Raw genomic sequence first — 23,815 nt, forward strand, 5'->3', positions numbered from 1 at the left:
TGCCTAGTGTCCTGGTAAAAGTTCCACCTCCAGATAGAAATCTGGCCACTCCCTGGACTCCAGACACACAGCTCGCTCTGGCCTGTGGCTGCCCCAGTCCTTAGAGCTTCAGAACCTCCGTACGTTCTGCACTCCAGCCTACCTTCCCCAAGTCACAGGCTTGGCTCCATCCTGACTTTTGCTTTCTAGATCTTTTGCAGGACTTCCTGCTTATCCCCAGAGTAGCTGGCCCAGCTTTGTTTAGCAATCTGGCTAAGCATGCTGTTCTAAATGAAAACATAAGTAAAAACAGTAAGCTTATTATGCAAATGAAGGTTCAAGGTAAACCCCGCCTAGCTGTCCCTGTCAACCCGTTTGTTGCTGCTAAGCCCGCTATGTCAAGGTGCCAGCGCCTGCGCCGTGGAGCAGCTTGGGGAGCAACTTCAGAATTTGTTACCAGAATTGCAGTCATGTCGAATGGCGGATGTGTCCAAGTCATCCCCTCCCAAGTACTGTTCTAGCCGGTCTCTGGAAACACTGGCCTAGAGAGGGACACACAGGATCTGAATAGAATATCCAATGGCAAGCACAAGCAGGGAGGGGATTTTGACTTTGTCATCAGCCCTGGATGTGGAAACAGAGTCACCTTGCCAGGCGTCTCGCAGATGATTCGCCGTGTGCCATGGCTGGAACTTCTGGACACCCACCAAAAACTCTGCCACTCCCCACCCTCGGGAGACAGAGGGTGATTAAGGTGTTCTGCATCAGCCCTTTAGAAAACTCGGGGGCCAACTTTACTGCCGTCTCTCCAATCTTTGGACCCAGTTCCACAAACTGTCTTCTGCCTTCTTCTAAGCACCCCAGCGACCTTACAAATGTCCACATAGGCCAGGTTTAAACTGCAGCCGACTTAAACGTTGGCAGAACACCTATGGTCTCCCGAAACATGAGAACTTGGGAGGATGCCCAGGAACTTTTACAAGGACATTTCTCACTTGTTGCCTCCCTATTCCCAGGGAACCTGTCATGAGACAGTTTCTCATCGCCACCTGGGTTCTCGTGAAGTGGTAGACTCTCTGCCTTGCCCCCCTCCTCTGAGGGCAGCTGCCGCGTGGGTCAGTGTCTCAGACACGGGGGGAGCGCCCCACGGCCCGTGGTGCGTGGTCAGCTGGCCCATTTCATGTCAGGGTCAAACCGCGAGACAGAGAATGCAGGGAGCGGGCACCGCTGCTGATCTTGCTTTCGTGCTCTATGTAAGAAACAATCTGAATCTAAAGAGCCTGCTGTTTCTTTATCAGCCCAATCAGCCTTTCTTAACACCCTCCAGCATGGGGAGGTCTAAACTCGTCATTCTTACCTCCCACGTGGCCTGAAGCCAGCCAGCCCTGGGGTCCATGCACATCACCGTACTCCATCTAGTCTGCCACCTGCCCTGTGCATACGCTCCTGAGGTCTGGTACCTGGTCCAGCTCACTGACTGTGCTCACTCTTCAGGACCCTGACACTCCCACTGGCCCATTCGAGGCCTCCTGAACTCCAAACTCAGTTTCCGACAGCTTGGGGCTCAAGAACTACATCTGGTTTGACCACCGCATGGCTTCATGCAGAGAAAACCTTTTCCTTCCCTTCGTGCCCTATTTCCCTGAGGCTGTATAATACCCCAAAGCCTTGGGGAAATGTGGGGGAAACTGGGCTGGGAAAGGGCTTAGGAATGTTCCATGTATCAGGGCTCATCCTCATCCTCTCACTGAATGCTTTCACAACCGTTGTCTCCCTGTGCGGTAGAGGAGATTGGTAGGGTTATCCCCATTTCAGATCAAACTTGGTCTCCAGAGAACAAGCAAATCTGATTGAAAGTTCACCCGCAGAAGCTAGAAGAGAGCTATGATAGGCCATTCTGGAATGTAAGGCTTTTGAGCAGAGGTAAGCGGTTGGCGGGGAGAGATCTTACCCACCTGGAGGACGGTGGAGATCACCATGGGAAACATGCTGAGGGGAAAGCGCAGCATGTTGAAGAGGGTGATGGACGTGAAGGCCTTTTCTGCATCCAGAATATTATTGCTGTCCACCAGAGTGTAGACTGAAAATGTGATCACAGACACCTGGAAAAGCAAGGCCATGAGGAATTCATTCCTAAATGGCTTCAAGTGGCCTTATGCTAAGTCTCGGGAACACAGTATCAGAGTTGAGGGAGCCTTAGTGACGATTATCTCAACCTTCTTGTGTTACAGATGAGAAAGCTGAGCCCAGAGAAGAGGAAATATCTTGCCTGGGGTCACAGGGTCAATTAATAGTATTGCTGGGACCACAGTTTGGGTCTCTCGGCTCCTACTTTGGTGTTCCCTCCTGCTCTAGACCCACACAGCCTCCACAAGACAAGACGCTCTCCTCTGCAAACCGTTCCTGGATACCACATTCATGCGGACCGTCCTGGAAACTTGCTCTGGGCTGCCAGACCGCCAAACTGTACACCAGGGTGAAACTAGAGCTGGAGGCATGAGGCAGGAATAGCAGTTTGGGGAAGCTGAGGAGGGGGCAGAGCTCTCTGGATTTCAGGGTTAGGCCTACAGGCCCTGGGGGTGTCTCTCTAGAACAGACCTTCCTCTTCGGGAAGCTGACCCCACCCACGGATTCCTGTTACTCACCAGGACGGGAGTTAAGTGTAAGAGAAACACCATTACAGACTGCATCCGCGCAAAGGCCAGCAGGTTCTTGAGCTCTTTCTTCCGAAGTTCATGAACTTGGTTTTTGAATGAAGGTTCCCAGGCAAAATATTTCAGGATCTAAGAGGATAGAAAACAGCACAGCTCACGCTGTTGCCCCAAAAGGACACCAGGTAGGTCTCACCCACCCAGATTTTAGGATATGTTTTCCAAAATGGGGGACGGAGGTTAGAAATCCAGATTAGAAAGTAGGATTATAGAAAGGTGGGTTGCATTCGTTGACAACCTACTATGTACAAAAACGGTTTATATACCTTAATTAATCCTTATAACAACCTTAGTGTGATCAGTTGTCCCAGTTTACCTGAATCTAAGGGGTTGCTCAGGACATGGGGTTTTCAGAGCACTAGGCCCAGAAAGTTCTGGGCAAACCAGGGAGAGTCCCAGTTTTATTAGAATTATTGTACCAATTTTAGTGACAAGGAAACAGGCTGAAGAAACTAATTAACTTGCCCAAAGTTCCCAAGCTAGCAAGTGTTAGAGCCAAAACTCAAAGCCAGGGCTATCTTTTCATTTTACTACATTTAGCCGAGAGGCATATCAGAGCTCTGTGTAGAGAAATCTCAGGGAGTTAAAAGAGGCCTCCGAAGAAACAACACATGTGGCGATGAGCACTGGTGTTATACGCCACTACTGAATCATTGAACACTACATCAACAACTAATGATGTACTGTATGTTGGCTAACTGAACATAATAAAAAAGAGGCCTCCGAAGAAACAACAAATGTTGGAGAGGATGTGGAGAAAGGGGATCCCTCTTACACTGTTGGTGGGAATGCAAGTTGGTACAGCCACTTTGGAAAACAGTGTGGAGGACCCCTTAAAAAGTTAAAAATAGGGCTACCCTATGACCCAGCAATTGCACTACTGGGTATTTACCCCAAAGATACAGACATAATGAAGAGAAGGGCCATATGCACCCCAATGTTCATAGCAGCTTTGTCCACAATAGCTAAATTGTGGAAGGAGCCGAGATGTCCTTCAACAGATGACTGGATTAAGAAGATGTGGTCCATATATACAATGGAATATCACTCAGCTATCAGAAAGAACGAGTTCTCAACATTTGCAGCAACATGGATGGGACTGGAGGAGATTATGCTAAGTGAAATAAGTCAAGGAGAGAAAGACAATTATCATATGGTTTCACTCATTTATGGAACATAAGAAATAGCAGGAAGATCGGTAGGAGAAGGAAGGGAAGAATGAAGGGGGGTAAACAGAAGGGGGAATGAACCACGAGAGACTGTGGACTCTGGGAAACAAACTGAGGGCTTCAGAGGGGAGGGGGGGTGGGGGATTGGGATAGGCTGGTGATGGGTATTAAGGAGGGCACATATTGCATGGAGCACTGGGTGTTATATGCAAATAATGAATCATGGAACACTACATCAAAAACTAAGGATATACTGTATGGTGACTAACATAATAAAAAATTATTACAAAAAAAAAAGAGGCCTCTGTTTCATTTTCAAAAAGTTTAGGGTAATGCTTAAATCCTTGAATTCCAAACAATACAAATATTAAAAAATAACTTCTTGGTGACCTTTGCAGGAGGAAATGCATTATTTTGAAAGCTGACCAATAGAGAGAAAGAAATAAGCATTTATCCTGCCTGTCCTGTACAAATTTCATTTTAGGGGAACCAAGTAGTTGACTAAAGGTACTACTCCATCATAGAATTCCAGCTAATCAATGCCAAAGGAATGACAGAATTAAACTTTCACTCTTTTGCAACTCCTAATGAAATAATGGATCGAGGCCATGATCGTCAATGGATGCAAGAACTTTTATGACCATTTTCGATGTTGGCTACATATTAGAATCACTGGCGGACCTTTAGAAATATATATACGGCTAGGCTTCAACCCCAGAGAGTCTAATTTACGTGGTTTGAATTAGGGCCCAAGCCTCAGTGGATTTTACAAACTTCCCAGGGGGTCAAAATGTGCCGCCAGGGCCACAGAGGTCGGCTCTAGGTGAGATAATGGTGAGAAACCTAGTAAGGGGTGAATCAGGCTGACTACACCCAGACCCCCCGCACAGTACCACCTGAAAATAGCCTTCCTCCCTACCCCCACCAAACAAAAATGAACCAAAAAACCTATCTAATCAAGCCTCTAGATCTGATTACTAATTTATAAGAAATACAGGAACTAAGACAATCTGGTTTCTCCAATATGACCAAAAAAGATTTAAAAAAAGGGAAAGAGTTTATTGTAGATTAAAAGTACTATCATCTAAATGTCACATGTGGACATTTTTTGGATCTGTATTCCAACTAATTTACAGCAAACAAAGGACATATGAGGTAATTGGGAAAATTTAATGGTACCAAAAAATGACTGATTTTTTTCTTTTAGGTGTGATAATGGTATTGTGGTTATGTTCAAAAATAAAGTCTTTTAGAAACACATACAAAGCGTTTATGAATGAAATGACAAGATATCTGGGATCTGCTTTAAATATCATTTAGCAGAGCATGAAGAGGGTACAAAGTTGAAACTAGTGAGATGTGCTGATAACTGCTAGATGTGGGTGATAAGCCCATGGGGTCTCATCAGATCATTCTCTCTACTTTTGTGTGCATTTGACAATTTCTACAGCAAAACATAAAAACAAAACAAATCACCGAAGGTAAATAAACAGAAATCAAGGTTCAAAAGAGGGCCTGAAACAGGAGAAGCCGGAGACCTGGAGACTTGTGGGCAGTCAGGGGTCCGGTGATACACCTCAGGCCCACAAGGGGGCGTCCACCACCCCCACCAGGCCCGCTTGAGGTTTCGAACCCACCAACACGGCCATTTCACGCGGAGGGCCGCCCCCCTCAGCTTCTCACCTTGATCCCACTGAGAATTTCATTCATGATCTTTAACCGTTTGTCTTTATTCTTCATATTTTTTACCTGCCAGGAAAAGTAAGACAAAAAACACTGCCTTGTGAGAGGGTCCCGATTTGGCACGAATGCTAGGCGGCATTTGTGGAGGTCACTTGGTAAGAACTTGAGGTGCCTCGTGACGGGATGCATCTCCCCGCCACCCTTTTGCCCACTGCTCCTGCCACACCCGTCTTCGTTCTGATCCTTAACTGTGTGAAGTTCATTTCCACACCCACAGGCTTTGCCTGGCTTGCCCTCTCCCCAGGGCGTTCTCCCCGAGGCCGACTCCTTCACAGTCAGGCTCCTGCTCTTCAGAGTTGGACTCAAAGGAACCCTCCTCACCAGGCTGCCCTGACCCTGTAATCGAAAACCACCACCGGCTCACTTGCTAGCCCAGCACCCTGTCTCATTCTCTTCATAGTACTTATCATGACCTGATAGTTTTCTGGTTTATTTCTGTCGATGGCCTGACTCTCCACCCCAAAGAGAATGTAAGCTCCGCCGGAGCAAGAGCTTTGTCTAACATGCGCCGTGTTCCCAGAATAGTACGTACGATAAATCTTTTAAAAAGAATTATTTGTAACTAAAGGAATGCAAAGTGAATGAATGACTATATCACGTACACCACGGAGTCCTCCCACCCAACCTATGATTTCTGGCAGGTCGAGGGCTGTCCACGGGGAGCCCTGCCCCCTGGTAGTAGTAGGGCTGACTGCCAGGAGTTAGGCTTACAGCTTGGGTCACTCGTGCTTCTGCTCTGCATGATTGGTTTGTCCTGCTTGATGGGGGAAACAGGGCCAATCATCAGGACTCTAAGAACAGCCCTGGGGGTACATGTGTGGCTCCACTGGTGGAACGTGCAACTCTTGATCTCAGGGTTGTGGGTTCGAGCCCTATGTTGGGTGTAGACATTACTTTTTTTTTTTTTTTTTTAAGGATGCCCGGCAAGCAGGGTAGAAGAGTGACGTGCAGGGCCCCTGGGCAGATCTCTCCTCTCTAATCAGGCTCTGCCCTCTCAGATGAATTAAGATGGAGTATATAAACCTTAAGAGTGGCCAAAAGATGAAAAGGGAAGATAGAGAAAGCCACGTTCATGTGGGATGGTGGAACTCTTCTATCAGCTTTGCCTGCCCAAACGTTCAACAGTTAGAGTAAGCCAAAGACTTTAGACTTTGAGGAAGGCGTGTATATCCCCAGGGTGACTCGGTTTCTTTACCTGAACAGCTCTACTCTTGGCAGCAAGTATCCCATTAACTGGAATTAGGAGTACTATCACCCCAACACCTGCTAAGACAGAGGGTCCCAGCTCTGCCCATAGGAAGTAGATAGACAAAGTAATCTGGAGAACATTTGACCACAGCAGATGAAGGTAGCTGGTCACATCCATGAGCTTCTGGGCATCCACAGACATCAGGTTCACTGTTTCTCCAATGGTGTACTGCTTCCTGGCCTGGTTGGATAGGGTCAGCGCCTAAAGAAAAAGATTGGAATTGTGATTTTTGGGCAAGGCCAAGGATAATGGGGAGCAAAAAGGAAACTCAGGAAGTGAGGACACAATAGAAGGATGGGCTCCATATGGACACAACTTTTCCCAGGGGCTCTGCCTTCTTGCCTCCAAATCACACGGTGTTCTTTCATTCTTGACTACTCTTTCAGGTTATTCCAACCTCCCTGAACCCCTTGCCACCCCCTCCCCAACACACACATTTCTTTGCTCAGAAAATTCCTACTCTTGAGTGTTTAGAAGTTTATTCTGAGAAGACTTCCCCGGACTCCTGAGTTTGGGTTAGATGCCGGTACCTCCTATGTACTCCCAGAACATTCTGGGCTTACCTCTGTCATTACATTCATCACACTGAACTATAATTGTTTCATTTTTCTACTTCACCAGATGTAAACTCTGTGGATAAGGGACTACATCCGTTCATTTCACTACTGTAATACATGGCACACAGTAGGGCATCAGATACCGAAGGATGGCAGGAAGGGAGGAATCACGTATTGATTCTGGCCCTTCAGACTGGGGATGCGGCAATATTATTTGGAGCCATGTTCTTATGAGGAAGCTGCAACCATTTCCAAGAAGGACAGATCTTAGGATGAAGAGGAAAGCAGGGTTCATGATTTTGAAGCAAAACAATTTGCTTATTGTCAGGAGTGTGCGGGCAATATCTAGATGCTGAATCATTTAGCATGCACTCCTGTTTTCATGTTAGATCAAATGACTGATCTCCACAGGTCTTTCACTTACAACAACGCCTTGCACAAAGGCACCCGGCCAAGGGACTTGGTGCTGGGGCACTGAAACCAGTTCACACCATGCTCACCAAACCACCACCTGGCATGGGCTACGTCTGCCTGGAGGAAGGAGAGCCTTCTCATTCCCACAAAAGATAGTGTACGGACTAGGGATACACCCCCGTCCTCGTCCTAGAAGCTCTACTGTCACCTTGATCCACCAAGACATGCTTCTTTGGAACATAACAGGATTCTTAGTTATACAGTAAAATGAGGGAAATTCCCCCAAATGTTAGGCCACCAAGGTTTTAGAGAAATCAGTCCAACACTATGTCTCCCCTTTGGTATGGGAGAGCAAAAACAAACACCCTCCTCCCCAAAACAAACCAAAAAGCCAAACAAACTAATTACCCTTCAAGGTCATCATTTTTCTCTTCTCAATAAAATCTCAGTACAGTAGAAAAGACATTAATTTAGTGCCAATAGCCCTTATCTGAGGGCAAGACCTGGCTATGTGATTGTAGGCATTGAAATGACCTAAGCCTTACTTCTCTGTAAAACAGGGATAATGCAGTTACTTCACAGGGCCATGAATTGAAAAATGGATATAAAAAAATGTTTCACTACATTTCATAAATGAAGCATTGTCTAAACACATGAAATTTTAAATTCTATTTCAGTAGCAATATTTATTTGAATGAAAGTCTTATTAAGGGTTCCATTTTACAAATTCTTTATGGATTGTAACAGTTGCAAAACTTGGAATATATTAAGAATCAAAAATAGTGGGAATGAATCCCCATAACTGTAAAAGTGTACATTCACAGAAATGGCTGAGAAAGTCTGGTTAGTGACCCCGATTCCTGCAAACAAGCAGAAATCCATCATCTCCAAAAGAAATAAGGGGATTAAATATTGGGGGGAAGACAAATTCCCGTGTGAGGCTACCCAGGAGTTCAAAAGACTTGACCAGACTTTTGATCTAAAGACATTTTGGACTACCTGTCTGGGTCTCTGGACGAGTCAACGTCTGCCCAGGGAAGACAACGACACATTAGTTTTAAGAGACAAATGCAGGGCATCTTGGCTCCTTTCACAATTTAGCTCTTGTGGACAATGCTATGAACATTGGGGTGCATATGGCCCTTCTCTTCACTACGTCTGTATCTTTGGGGTAAATACCCAGTAGTGCAATTGCTGGGTCATAGCGTAGCTCTATTTTTAACTTTTTAAGGGACCTCCACACTGTTTTCCAAAGTGGCTGTACCAACTTGCATTCCCACCAACAGTGTAAGAGTGTTCCCCTTTCTCCACATCCTCTCCAACATTTGTTGTTTCTTCAACAGACGAATGGATAAAGAAGACGTGGTCCATATATACAATGGAATATTACTCGGCCATCAGAACGATTACCTAACATTTGAAGCAACATGGACGGGACTGGAGGAGATTATGCTAAGTGAAATAAGTCAAGCAGAGAAAGACAATTATCATATGGTTTCACTCATTTATGGAACATAAGAAATAGCAGGAAGATCAGTAGGAGAAGGAAGGAAAGAATGAAGGTGGGGTAAACAGAACGGGGAATGAACCATGAGAGACTATGGACTCTGGGAAACAAACTGAGGGCTTCGGGGGGGGGGACTGGGATAGGCTGGTGATGGGTATTAAGGAGGGCATGTATTGCATGGAGCACTGGGTGTTATACACAAACAATGAATCATGGAACACTGCATCAAAAACTAATGATGTACTGCTTAGTATGGTGACTAACATAATAAAAAATTAAAAAAATAAAAAGACAAATGCAAAGGAGAAAACCAGGAACCATAACAGAGAAATCATTATGATGGAACACTCTAGTGGTACAAAGAAGAGGAAGGAAAGGCAGTTGGTGTTTAATGTTCTATTCTATAAAAAGTCCTATCTCCTCATGTATGAATTTTTTCCCTCAGACTTGTGGCCACTGATGGTAACTATCCTATTCTCGTTTCTTTTTATTTTTTTATTGATATAGGATTGGGACAAATGAGGGACAAAATGAGGTTTCACGTTGGTATCTAGGATGCGAGGAAAATACAACGGCTCTGAGAAAGTTAATTAAAAGCAACATGTCAGAGGGAAGATTAGCACAATCATCATAAAGAAGTGGGAAAGTTCCTAGGTCTGCAGAACTCAGTAACCAGACAGCATGTGTTTACAAAATGAAAAAAGGACTCAGGCAGAGAAGGGGTGGCAGATGCTGAAGACTAGAAAAAGCAGTCTCTAGGCAAAAGTGGATCTGGGGAGATGGAGCCCTGGCCCATAGAGCTTTCTAGTCTATGGCAACACCGTAACCGAGATGGATGCACCAAGTCTTATGGACCCAGTTTCATGTAGCATCCAGTTTAAATGTTGGTGGTTTTAAGAGTTTTCCATGGGTCAGCTTTTCTGATCTCACATTCTTTCCAATTTCAATATACGTGCCGCCAAAGGGGACACTCTGATCTTACATTCTTTTCCAAGGTGTTCTCACTTTGTCAAGAGGGACAGGTACGCAAGCCTTCAAGGCTGAAAGGCAGATCCTGGGCAGAAAGCACCTTGCCAGCTTTCCTCTAGAGTGCACCCTCCCCCGTGTCCCCTGAACACACACGCGCCCTAGGTCTGTGAATCCACTTTTCACAATTTGCAGAGGAAAATCCAAAAGGAGGCTATCTGGTTAGTCAGAATCAAGGGTGAAGATCAGTTGTCATTTCCATCAAAATTTTCTCAATCTTGGAATAAATGTTCACATTTAAGGGGATTTTCTTCAGTGAGGTCTGACGCGTTCCACTCACCTTCTTATATATGGACGCCAGGATGGTTGTCCGTACAGTGACGCCCAGCTTGAAGCACATCTGAAAGTAGCCCTGAAGGCAGAGGGACTGGATGAGGGCCACAACAAAGAAGAGGACTGAGTAGAGATATCCAGTCCATATATACGTGCCTCGGTCATTTGCGAAGGAGATCAGCAATCTGCCAAAACAAAACCAAGTCAGCGATGCCCATCATGTCTCCAAGGACTCTTCACACTCCTCATGCACAGCCAGCTACCCTACCCTCGCCCCGCAGTTAACAAAAGTGACCAGAATTGTCCAAAGCCATTGGAAGACCTGAGCTCCACAGCTGGGCCGGTGCTCTTGCTTGCAGGGCTAGCAGCAGGAGGTTCGAGTTGGTGACCCACGGCTGTGAGCAGGGATAAGGAAAGAAATGCTCCTTACACCTGCCGCTGCAATGCTGTGGCCCTGCCTTGCCCACCCGCTGGTAAAAGAGGTTGTATGGGAGAAGGGGATTTGTTCTTGGACCACGCAAGCCCAAAAAGTAATTAAGACAGGTATCCAATGCGAGTTAGACCTTCCCCTAGAGGAGAATTCATTCCATAGATTCTAGCAGACTGTGAAGTCTTGTCACGATTATGCTGAACCTCTCACCGAAGGCTGCGGCTGTAGAGATGGGGTTACAGACACCAGGGACAAGGCTCTCCTGCATTGTGCTGCCCGCGCCTTGGGCAGGGCTCCTCCCATATCAGTTCTGTTTAGCAAGAGTGCCTAACAAGTATCTGGCTTCCTGGGAGGGAAGGGATGTAAAAAAGAGGAAAGCTAGAAGACCTAGCATTTGAGATCTTGAAAACTGCCTTGTGCTTTTCATGAACACAACGCGATAAGGTGGAAGATTATTATCAGCATTTTAAACAATGGGAATTTAATACTAAGCTCCTGCCTGCACATCCGAGGGGCCAGCAAGGAGGAGAGCGGCAGACGGGGCCCTGAAGGGATAGCCAAGGCCCAGGACTCACTTCAGCAGCTGAGGATTCAGAAACATGAGGAGGTCATGCACCAGCTTCAGGAAGAATGATTTCAAGAGAACGATGTAGAAAGTTTTGAAGAGAGTCTTGACCAACCAGGATTTGGGAAAGTTTTTTGTGGTCCCAGACTTTTTTTTCTTTTTAACTTCTTCCTAGGTATAAAACCAAATAACAACAGTGCTTACAGAGCCATGCCATGTAAAACTTTGTCTCACACTGCTCAGCTCCAGAGTGTTAAGCCCCTGAGTCCTATCGCTTTCTCTGTACAGGTTTTGGTCTTCTCACTGCCTGGTCACCATCCACACTTTCAGCTGCCGTCACTGGTTCCCCTTCCCCGCCCTGATACTCCTAATCTATTTGGGGTGAGAAAACCAGACAATCAGACACCTAAGCTGGTGAGAATACCACATAAAAGAAACAAAGAGTAGATGCTAAGTGGGGGGCCTGCAGGGTAATCTCGGAGAGTCGAGGGTGTGAACACGATAATACGTATTTTTGATACCCAGAGCCTTTTCGTTTGTTCTTGCTTGTGGCTGTGGTGGGATGTCATGGGTTAAATTATGTCCCCCCAAAAGATGTTGAAACCCTAACCTCCAGTACCTCCGAATGTGCCTTGATTTGGAAACAGGGCCTTTGCCAATGTAATCAAGATGAGGTCCTTAGGGTGGGCCCTAGTCCGAGAGGACTGGTGTCTTTAAAAGAGAAGAGACTCAGAGCCAGAGAGAAGACGGCCAGGTGAGAACAGAGGCAGAGAGTGGAGCGATGCCTCCACAGGCCACACCACAGCCAAACTAGAAGGCAACAGAAGCAAGGAAGGCTTCTCCCCTATGGGTTTTGGAAGGAGTGTGGCTCTGCTGATACTTTGATTTGGGAGTTCTGGCTTCCTACCTGTGAGACAATACATTCGTTTTCAGCCGTGCAGTTAGTGGCACTTTGTGAGGGAGGCCCCAGGAATCTAGTACGGGGGGGCATTACCGCTCACTCACCAGCCTCTTCCTCTTTCCTGGGATCTGGCCTCTTCATTACATTCTCCAGGGTCCCATCAGGCCCCAAATTCAGCTTTTCAGCCTTAGTTTCCAGGTTTTTCTACCAGTGACATCCTCTTGTAATTTTGTCACTGAGATCTCATCTGATCAGTGTCTTGCAGGGGGCAACTGCCCCAGCCTGCCTCCCAGCTTCTACTCTTGCCCCCCAACCTTCCATCCCATTACTCTCCTGTTCAAAACCTCCACTGGCTTTCCATCCTTCATAGAATAAAACCCAGACTCCTTACCATGGTCCTCAAGGGTCTACACAGCACAGTCCCTGTCCACCGCCCTGAGCTCATCTCACCCCCCATCCCCAGCCTCTCTCTCCATGCCCCAGGACCTTCTTGCAGTTCTCCGAACAAACTAAATGTGTCCTCCTCGGCCTCACACTTCTGCTCCCCTGGACGGGATTACACTTGCTTCTGATGGTCCCCTAGGTGGACTCTGCTCAGACTTTGGATCTCTGCTCAAGTGACACCTCCTCTGAGAAGTCTCTCCTACGACCCTGAAGGCATTTCACTGCAAAGACATTAGCGTGTTTTATACATTCTTAACAGCATGTATTACTCTCAAAGAGTAACATGTATTGGTTTATTATTTGTTTTGCAGCTCTCTGAAGAGGACTCTTACAGGCTAGTCCTTGTACCCAGTACCCAGACTAGTCTAACACTTGGTACTTAATACTTTTGAGTGAATAAGTGAGTGAGTTAGCTGCTGGCGCTAAAGCCCACTGAAGTGCACATTCTGGAAATGCTAAGGCATATTTTTCTATTTTTAAAGACATATTATAGAAATTTTCAAATATACCCCAAAGGAGAGAAAATGGCACATTTTACCCAAATGTATCCATCACTAAGGTATTATTAGTATTATAAACACTACAAATAACATAAAACACACTGCAATGTATACACGGCTATCAAAACATACGGACAGAATCGCTAGGACACGGCTATCCTCCTGCCTGAAACCTACAGCGCATTCACACAGACACTCATGGGGAAGTTACCAGGACAAGGATATCTTGGCTTTGACTCTGATTCTTGTTCAAGCCACGTGGCCCGTCTCCAGCGTTCCGCTGGGCCTTCCTCCGCTGCCGTCTCTGGAGCGCCTTCCTGGCCTTCTGCAGCTCTCCTACCATATGTTTTTCAAACGTGCTGACCAGCGCTTTGGTTTTAATCTCTTCATCGACATCCCAGACATCTTCAAGAGTCAGAGGTTGCTTGTAGCCTTTCATAACAGTGCTGGAACCAGAGCGATCCACAGGCTGAGACCCTACAGGCTGGGTCAGGGGCAGTCCCTTTGCTGCTTCTGTCAGAACCTGCCCTCCACCCCCAGTTCTGAGACGGAGGGACAGAGGCCCACTGCTCCATCTCCTGGCCCTTTAAACGTGACAGAGGCGTGGGGAGGGCAGAAAACTGATAGGAGAGGTGATGGACCGTGGAATACGACAAGGACAAGGGTCAGAGGAGCAGCGCGGCTGAATTGAAAGCCAAAAGAGCATCACGTCCTCCTGCTCATTCCTCCTTGAACACTGGCTGCCTCTCTGCCACTCTGGCATCTCCCTGAGGGGCCTTCGTGATGCCCTTAAGGAACTGAGCAGCCCTGGCGGCCTCCTCTACACTCTGTCTCTGGATCAGGGCCCATCAACCTGGTGTTTGAGAACATGGATACCAAATAAATGACATCTTTGTTTTCACTAGCTTCTAACTGAAATCTAGCCTTTCCGTATAACATGAACGGTGGCAACCAAACACTTGTAAACGGTTGTGCCTGTTCCTTTGACACCAGGAGACGTCACAGTGTTTTCATGGTGCGTGTACACTCATTGCTACTTTGAAATCGTGGTCGTTATCAGCCCCATTGCTAGATCACTACATGTTGTTATTTAACACATTTGTAAAGAAGCACTTGTTACGTCACAAATTTGTGGGTTTTTTAATATTTAAGTGATTATATTTCAATATATTTGGTTTCCTTTGTAATCCTGTGTCTTTTTCTTTAGGCACTGAAAACATTATCTGAGAAAGGATCCAAAGGCAGTCCCAGCCTGCCAAGGGGTTCATGGACTACAAAGGCCAGGAGTGCTTGCTGCAGATCCTTTGGTAGCCGGGGCCAGCTGGTTCCTCCCTTAGCCTTCAGATCGTGCCACACTGCCTGCGCCCAAACATCCCTTTTCTTATCCTTCCACCTTTTTCCTAACGTCCTTCCTTTTCCCTGTGGAACCCCCAGGCCACCAAGAGCAAACCCCCTCCATCCTCTCCACATCCTAGTCTGAAATAAATACATCTACTAAGTTAATCTCGGACTCTAAGTAGAGGAGAAATGGAGACCTCAGGAAGCACTTTTAAAATTAAGATTTCCATCACTTTCAGAAGAATGAGGGAGTAGGGATATGGACAACCCACACTCCAGGCTTTTCCTACCTGTCATACCAGCTAAACGTAATGTTACTCAGAAACGAGGCTGTGAATGATGGATTCTGCAAGACACACACAAAAAATCAAAAAGTAAATCAACTTGAAACAGGAACTCTGTGGAACTCTAAAATCAGAAACTGATTTTCCTAGATATAATGTTATGCTAAAAAGTAGACATAAGACTGAAATGGACTGGACATCATAGGTTTATCTGGAGACCCTAAAGTCACCAGTAAAACAGTCAGATTTTCTGGCATAGATAGATGAATGAATTGTCCATGCTGAAGGCTGGTGGGTCAATGCAGAGGTATTTCCCCACTTGTAAGAGAATTTCCATATGCTAGCCACTCTCGATTTCCTTAAGCCATAAATGGTCCACACGGCTATATTCTGGGCTCGTGGGACCTCCACGAGGCCTAGGCATCTCAAAGTTACATGTGTCCAAGTACCATCCAGTGAAATAATGCATGAGGTGGGCGCATTTAGAGTCTCACATTTGAGGAGGCATCTTTTTCTGAAAATGCTGAAAGGACCAGGATCAGGATCTGCAGTGCATAGCTGACGAAGAACAGGCAGGAATAGGCCAGGTTAGAATTGTTGCCCTATGGGGAAGAAAAAAAAAAACCCAACAACAAACAGAGAAAATGAGCCTTTTTCCAAATTAAGTCTAAATGGCCCACATAGGTCAATGCTTGTCATTAAAGCCGATCATCAAACCCCCTAAACACAATTCTATCCCGTAGTTCAACGGACTGTAGGCCATTCACTGACTGAGAGGTTGCTCACCACTATCAAGTCACTCTCTCTTTCCTCCTTACCTTCAAGAGTATCCGGATCAGAGTCTGAAACTGGAAAACGCCACAGAGTATTGAGAGAATCCAGAACAGGGACAGGAACCAAGAATCCTTCTGCATGCACCACAGTCTGCTGTGTTGGATCAGCAAAACCAGGAGCTAGAGAGAAATTCACATCAAGTTCTGAAAAATACTGTCACCAAGGACAAGAGGCAAGAAAGATGCAAGAGAGACAGGAGAAGAATGGTGGGTTAAAGGAGGAGATTGTTAGAACTAATCTGGCCAAGCAGAAAACACACAAATAACCAAGTTGTAGACTTCCTGATACAACCCAACCTCCTCTTTTAGGGTGTCCTGCTCTTCCTGGAACTCCCTTCCCCACTTCATCTCCCCAACACACTTGGGTGGGGAGTTAGCCAGGAACACAGAGGGTCACCTTCTGCATTTAATGGAGTTACTTTGGAAGCCAGAAAAGTCTTTTCAAGACCCAAGGAAGTTAATTTCAGGCACTGCAGGGGTCCACCTGGGGGGCAGTTCCTGCTGGGCAGGTGTGAGCTGTCAATGTGATTTTCCGAGAACATCAAACTAAGCTATAAAAAAAACTTGCCTTGTAACATCTCACTTAAGTATAATTAAATGTTGGTTTCCTAGCCTCAGTGCAGAGTTTGTAAACTAGCATTCTGAAAACCAAGCCATGATTAGTAGCAGTTTATTAATTTCTGTGGTATAGATATTACCACCGTGGTGGATTTCAAGCCCCCACACGCCATCACTAAACACAGCATTGGGAAGAGAGGCACATGATTGGCCCCGTGCTGGCTGACCACTGCCCTACGGGGATACAGGCCCATAGGTACAGGGCATTCTGAGTTTTCTAGAAAGTTTAGCAATCCAAATAGTTACATGGCCTCTTCTGCTTTTAAAATGGTAGCAACTAATTCAGTTGTTAACACTGTGCAGGCCTCTGCAAAAACCGAGCCTGCAGGAGAGTGAGCAGTTTCTGTTATTGAGTTTATACAAACAACTCTAGACTCAGTGATCCATTGATGAGTTATTAGTTAATTTAAGAACAATATTTACATTTAGAAATTCCTTTACATAAAGAAACTTGGCTTTCATGTGTGTATGTGTATATTTGTTTTTTACTTTCCAAACACTGAAGCCTGGGGGCAGGGAAAGGGTGTATGAATGTGTGGGACACCAAGCCCAGGAATGCATGTTGACAGCGGTGACATACAGGGCCATACATTGCTGTCCAGTTGCCCAGGGAACAAAGGTGGACGAAGATCTCCATGATAAAGGCCTCATAGATGTTAAGGAACATCACTAGGAGAAATGCTGGCTGAAAAGTATGGTATAGGTCATAGCGTGTTATCATCCAGACCTGGGCGGATGAGATGATGTAATGGACCAGACTGATGCTGGAGTCCATGCTCTTCTGGTGTACTTCCAAACTCAATGCCCTGAGTTCTAACTCAGATGGGATGCAGTGCGACACAATCAGTGTGCCCATGGCCCAGCCCAGGGCAACAAGCATGATCTTGTACTCCCCCTTGTGTACATTCCAGGACGTGAGAAGGTTTAGGCCTATCAAGTCCGCCACATGCACGCTGACCTTCATGACATCCCAATGAAGTCATAGATGCCGCCTTCCCAGGTGGGAAAAACATGGCCAGGAATAGCATCTTGCACAGCCGCATGAAGAGGTAGGTGACCCTGGCCTGCACACACTTCTGGAAGGCAACGTACTCAGGCCACAGCGTTTGTAGGTGATGAAGTAGGGGAAGTGGGCCAGGGTGAAGCCATTCCAGCAGTGAAACAGGGTCATGGTGTTGACCTCCTGGGCCTGCCAGAGCACGGGTCTCTGCCTCAGCTGGCCTGGCACCCACTCACATATAATTATTAGATGGAAAGATAGGAGGGCATAAGATACATATCTTAGGCACCAAAGCTAGTATTTATGCCAGGGAGAAGGATCTGTAAGTTAGTGTTCAAAAGAATATACAAAACTAAAATTTGATTCAACCCCATTTCAACCAAGCTTTGCCTCATCATAGGCCCCTCAAAAAGGTAGATGAAATTGGACTTAATTTTACCCCCAAAAGAGTACATTTCAACTAGATAGCTATGAATAGGAAGAGGATAAACAGGGCAGGAGTGGGGGTAGGCCTTACCCATGTTCCCAGGTAAAGGCTTGGATTGGTGTATCTAATGGCAGGAACCGTGACTTGTCCAGAGTCTTCTGTGAGTACAAGGGCCAGCTCTATGGCTGCTAGAATAAGAAGAAACCCAACAAGCACCTGAGAAGGAAAAAGACCACTGTTGAGAGGATACCATGCTTTAGAATAGAATGGTTCCTAACAGGTAAAAAGATGGTATGCGGGGATTCAGAGCACACAAGAAATACTTCCGGCATCAATGAACACATGTAGTTCAAGTGACGGAATGAAGTTCAATGTATGCTAGGGGAGGTTTCTGAGGAATGTTGAGTGTGATGGTTTTAAACTATGTTCACAAATAGTGTGATATTCCTCCCTTCAAAAAGTAGATCCTGGTACCCCTTCCCTTGAGTGTGAGCTTAACTTAGTGATTCAATTCTAAAGGATAGAATGTAGTTGAAAGTAAAAAAACAAAACAAACCAATATGGCTTCCCTGTTCTCTCTCTCAGATCACTCATTTCAGGGAAAGCTACTAGTGCCATCGTGAGGACACTCAAGTAGCTTTATGGAGAGATCTATCCACTTGGTAAGTAACTGGGGCCTCTTGCGACAGCCATGTGAGGGAGTCATCTTAGAATTAGATGCTCTAGTCCCAGTCAAGCCTTCAGAGGACTTTAGTCTCTGCTAGCATATCAGCTGCAATGCCATGAGAGACCCTGAAGTAGAACCCAGATACGCGGCTCCCAAATTTCTGATCCATGTGTGGGGTTGTTTTTTTTTTTTTTTAATTGCTAAGTTCTGGAGTTATACAGCAATAGGTAACAAAAATAGATTTAAAAAGGGAACCCCCTTACCCCAATTGGGATTTCCAGTTTCCTTGGTCATCTTCCCTTTCCTTGATTATTCCCAGCCTCTTCCCCAGGCAAGATTTGAAGCTAATGTTGTGAACAACTGACTCTGTCACCCTAGGAGGACTCCAAGCCAATCAATATTTGTCCTAGGAGTTCATAAAACATGCTACACATTGTATTACTCTGAAGAATCACCCCCACCCATCAGGATGAAAAATTACTACTTCCACTGAGGAGGCCCACCAGCATCTTGGCCCTCAAAAGGAGGATCTTTAGGACCATCTCCTCTACCCCCATCCCTTCAACTCCCATCCATCCATCCCTACTCATTCCGGGTCTCTTTCATCCAGAGTGGTTCAGGCAGAAATACTGGGCTGCTTGTAATGAAAACCAACCGACGAGGGAGATGAGGGTATCTGTAGTAGGACTAGTGTGATTAGCGAGGCATAAAGTCAAAGACATGTTGATAGAATGCATTTCTCAAGTACATAATATACTAGATTGTGTTTTCTCACATGAGACTGAGGTTTTATCTGGAAAAAAAAAATAACAGCTTTTGAAATGGTAACATCTGTTTGCCTTTAGGTAAATTGGGAGTAAACTGGAGCAAGGAGGAGCCAAAGCATCCAGTCCAGGACTTGAGGCACAGGTGAAGAGAATACTAACAGCTCCCCAGGCCACGGAAGAAGAGCAGGCCTGGCCACAGGCTTCCATATGTGAAACTCCTACACATTGACTAGAAATATACTGAGCAAATCCATATCAAAAAGAACAATTTACATTATAAATAACTCCTACAAAGCATTTTAAGATGAAAACAAACAACCCAGTGCAAAAGGCATAAAATGGAAAAACATATGGCTTTTAAACACAGGAACAGATGCTTAACCTGATAATTAGTGCAATTTCAAATTATAACGTTTTACCATTTTTCACTTAACTGCTTAGCAAATGTCAAAAAGTTTGATATTGTTTTCATATGGAAAAATATGAGCCACTGTCTACCATTTACAGTTTTATTCAGTTAACTTACCCACAGGGGTAATCAGGTAGGCTGCGGATGCACAACAGAGGGCACTATGCAGCTATTTTCCACCCCAAACTCCCCTGCCCACTTTCCACAGCCATCCAGACCTTCAGCTCCAGCTTTCATAGAGCGAAGGGCATGCTGGTGAGGTCAGAGGGTAGTTATCTGAAGTGGTATTATCTGTGCACCAGAATGGCTTTCTGCTAGTTATCTAAAGTAGCCACAGCGGAGAACAAATGGAGAGCCAAAGATGGAGTCAGTGCTGTCTGCACTCCTACAACCCATCCTCAATGTCTTTATGTCCTTCACAGTCTTTGCACAGCATTCTTCAGATGACCTTAGAGCCAGATTGTAAGAGGTGACTTGCTTTCCTAGGTCACAGCAGCAATACAAACAGCAACCCAAGATCCCCCCGGCCCGGTAAAGAGGTCCTTTCCTCAGACCCAACAGTTGAAGCTACCTAAGAGGTAGCCCATGACAGGAAGACACTTCCTGATGCCACAGGAGGGAACATCAGCAACGCTAAGCCCATGAGACCAATGCTTTATGGGCAATAGACATGGCAAACCTTATTTCAGCAATAACCCAGTAGCTGTTTTGGCCCCATGAACCAATACCCCCCCTGACTTTTCATCATGCCTCATTCTGGAGAGATAGGGGTGACAACCACTCTAGCTTCTTCCTGCTGAAAAGGGGTGTAGATCAGAATTTGAAGAATGAAGCAGCCTTACATCCAATTAAAGATATTCCCTAGTAGTAAGTTGAACCCCCGCCCTTCACAGAACCATTATTTTGGAACTTTCACGGGTGGTCGTAGCATCTTATTCTACATTTCACATCAGGGTTGATTAGGTCAGTTCAGTTAAACAGTGAGTGGAGTCATTTCAGGAGGCAGTCCTGCAGGTGGGCTTTCAAAGTCAGACCCATAGTGTGCAAGCAATCAGATAGAAAATCGGCCAGATATACAGGAAACCAGAGTAGTTCAGAATCCAGGCTAGTTTTATAGGTAAACAATAAACATTCAAGGACAATCAGAACTAGAATCTAATAGCCATAAAGGTATGTTACTGAAACATTTTTTTCCCCTCTCTAAAATCACCCTCAAAGGCAGTCAAGTTAAGACTAAGTTGTTTATAAACTAACTCCAGTTTTAACAAACTTGGCCTATTTACGTAAGTACAGAAAGAATAGTGGCTGGCCATTTAAGTTCAAGTTTGGTCTGCTGGAACTTTTTTTTTTTTTAATTTTATTTATTCACTTGAGAGAGAGAGAGAATCCGAAGCAGACTCTGCACTGAGCGCAAAGCCCAACACTGGGCTTGATCCACAACCGCAAGATCATGACCTGAACGGAAACCAAGAGTCAGATGTTTAAACTGACTGAGCCACCCAGGGTCCCCTGCTGGAACTTTTCATAAGGAATTTCAGATTGTGCCTTTAACACCTTTCAAGGCCAAGAGCCAAGCCAAATATTTGCTATTAACTCCTCTTCAATGCTTATAGATTTGGGTTACTTCTTCTGTTCCCCAAAATATTGTGAACATGCCAGGAAGTAACCTTTCTTACTTATCTGGTAAGGCTCCCAGGAGCCCTCTATGGAAGGTACCAGGCTGATCCCCCCCTGCAACGGACATTCATCCACTCCATAAAGTCAACCTCAGTTCCTTCAAGCCGTCTGGTCATATCTGAGCCTATGCAGGTCTCTCTCAAATAGGACACTCCAGCCAGGGCCTCGGTATTACAAAGAATCATTCCAGTGGTGTCGTGTTGCAAGTAAAACATTCTTAGTGAACTTCTACAAATAAGCATCACTGATTTCCCTTCGGACAGATTCTCCTGGTTTCACTTAAGTCAGTCACCATAGCAGCTACTGTAGCATTGTGTTGATTAATCATAGGGCCAAGGACAGATTGACTAAAGTCCTGCACTATGCCCTCAGCGGCCTTTAGTCTCCCAGTATCTCAGAGTCATAACACGCGAGCTGCCACCCCCACCTCAGCCCTTTTGCTTAAAATGGCTCCTTAGCACCACTAATTTAGTTGCAGAATATTCCCTCAGTAGCTTTCTGGCTAGTGGGAATTTCCTCTTGGTCCTCCCCAGTGCATTGTATCGTTTTTTGAATGACTACTCTATGGACAATTTGGAAAAAAAAAAAAAAAACCCTTTGAAATGGTGGAAATGAAAACTGGTAACTCACTGAAGTGGATGAATAGTCCTGTATTTTAAAAGACTATGGAAAACTTGGGGCACCTGGGTGGCTCAGTCGGTCAAGCGTCAGACTCCTGATTTCAGCTCGGGTCATAATCTCAGGGTCGTGAGACTGAGCCCCATGGCTGCTGGGTGCTGGGCATGGAGACTGCTTAAGATTCTCGTTCCCTTGCCCTCGGCCCCTCCCCCTCCTCAAAATAAATAAAAGCTTATGGAAAACTCAATTTCAAAGGATTCGGAAATGTCAACTACTACAAGCTGGTATTTAAGATGCTTGTAAATATCATTTATGTTTTTAATTTTGTAAAAATAAAGATTCCTTTTTAACCACACACACAAAAAGTCCTTGTTTGAATCAAAGAGGAGTCCTTACCCCAGGATCCCAAGCTTTAGGAGCCCAGTTCTCTCCAGATACAATAGTCTCACTTCAGCGCACGCCGGTCTGTGCCCACGCACCTTTGCCAGCCTGATTTCTAACCGCTCCTTCTGACGCTGAATTCTTTCAGACTTAATGTCGGTATTGGAGGCACATGCGGCTCATGCGTCCTTTTCCAAAGCCAACACTTCTCTGGTCTGTTAGAGTTCTCTCCTTACTTGGGATTCCCATTCCATGGCCTGGTGTGTGGCACCAATCCATGGCCAAGCTACCACTGCAATAGCTCACACACTTTCTCTTCTCCACACCCTTGAGCCCACCTTTGAGAATAGGATAGCTGACACTCCCTAGGGCACTTCTCTTCTCCACCCCCCACCATGGAGAATAGGATAGTTAACTCTCCCTGGGAGGCGCCTGAGGAATCCCCATACTCACGAGCTGGTCCAAAATGCCCCAAAACACCTGGCCAAGGGGTGCCTGTATGGCTCAGTCGGTTAAGCGGCTGCCTTTGGCTCAGGTCATCATCTCAGCGTCCTAGGAACAAGCCCCACATAGGGCTAACTGCTCAGCGGAGAGCCTCCTTCTCCCTCTCCCTCTGCCTGCCGCTCTGCCTGCTTGTGCTCTCTATCTCTCGGTCAAATAAATACAATCTTAAAAAAAAAAAACAAACAAACCCCCAAACCTGGCCAAGTCTCCCCACGTGGAGATAGCTGGCCAACCTGGGCTTTCCCCCACGGACAGCCGGCTTTCCCCTAGCACAGCCCGGTTACCCATGCTTGTTTCCTTTTTTGTATCCTACAAGCTAAGCCAATTGTTAGAAGCTGGAGGAACAGTCAGTAGTGTTTCTTCCAGTCTGAGAAGGCACTTTAATATGGAAGAAAATGAAGGAAGCACCTCTAAACCATTTACACAGAATTTGATTCAGGGTAACTTACTGACAGGGGCCAGAGGACAGACGGGTGGGCAATCCAAGGCACCACACAGCTATGCTCCGCCACCTTCCTCCCCATTCTCCACGACTATCTGGACCTTCATCCCCAGCTCTTATAGAGCGAGGGGCTGGTGGTGAGGTCATAGGGTCGCTACTTAAAGTGCCGCCAGGGGCGCCTGGGTGGCACAGCAGTTAAGCGTCTGCCTTCGGCTCAGGGCGTGATCCGGCGTTATGGGATTGAGCCCCACATCAGGCTCCTCCGCTGTGAGCCTGCTTCTTCCTCTCCCACTCCCCCTGCTTGTGTTCCCTCTCTCGCTGGCTGTCTCTATCTCTGTCGAATAAATAAAATCTTTAAAAAAAATAAATAAAAACTAAAGTG

The 23,815-nt window shown here is 45.9% G+C and overlaps 1 protein-coding gene and 1 pseudogene across 1 annotated transcript in view; both read right to left on the reverse strand.

Moving 5' to 3' along the window:
• Positions 1-23,815, reverse strand: part of ABCC2 (ATP binding cassette subfamily C member 2) — a 61,334-nt gene that overhangs the window by 28,441 nt on the left and 9,078 nt on the right. The window contains exons 2-13 of the mRNA XM_040623765.1: positions 18,059-18,184; positions 15,909-16,043; positions 15,585-15,692; positions 15,097-15,152; positions 13,680-13,914; positions 11,634-11,794; positions 10,636-10,813; positions 6,798-7,052; positions 5,543-5,608; positions 2,625-2,762; positions 1,935-2,081; positions 437-521 (exon numbers count right to left, since the gene is read on the reverse strand). Of these exons, the coding sequence (XP_040479699.1) occupies positions 437-521; positions 1,935-2,081; positions 2,625-2,762; positions 5,543-5,608; positions 6,798-7,052; positions 10,636-10,813; positions 11,634-11,794; positions 13,680-13,914; positions 15,097-15,152; positions 15,585-15,692; positions 15,909-16,043; positions 18,059-18,184 (1,690 nt within the window). The remainder of the gene's footprint in view (positions 1-436; positions 522-1,934; positions 2,082-2,624; positions 2,763-5,542; positions 5,609-6,797; positions 7,053-10,635; positions 10,814-11,633; positions 11,795-13,679; positions 13,915-15,096; positions 15,153-15,584; positions 15,693-15,908; positions 16,044-18,058; positions 18,185-23,815) is intronic.
• Positions 16,583-17,712, reverse strand: LOC103658717 (annotated as a pseudogene).

This window comes from Ursus maritimus, unplaced genomic scaffold (assembly GCF_017311325.1).
Source record: "Ursus maritimus isolate PB19 unplaced genomic scaffold, ASM1731132v1 scaffold_7, whole genome shotgun sequence".
NCBI classification, from domain to species: domain Eukaryota; kingdom Metazoa; phylum Chordata; class Mammalia; order Carnivora; family Ursidae; genus Ursus; species Ursus maritimus.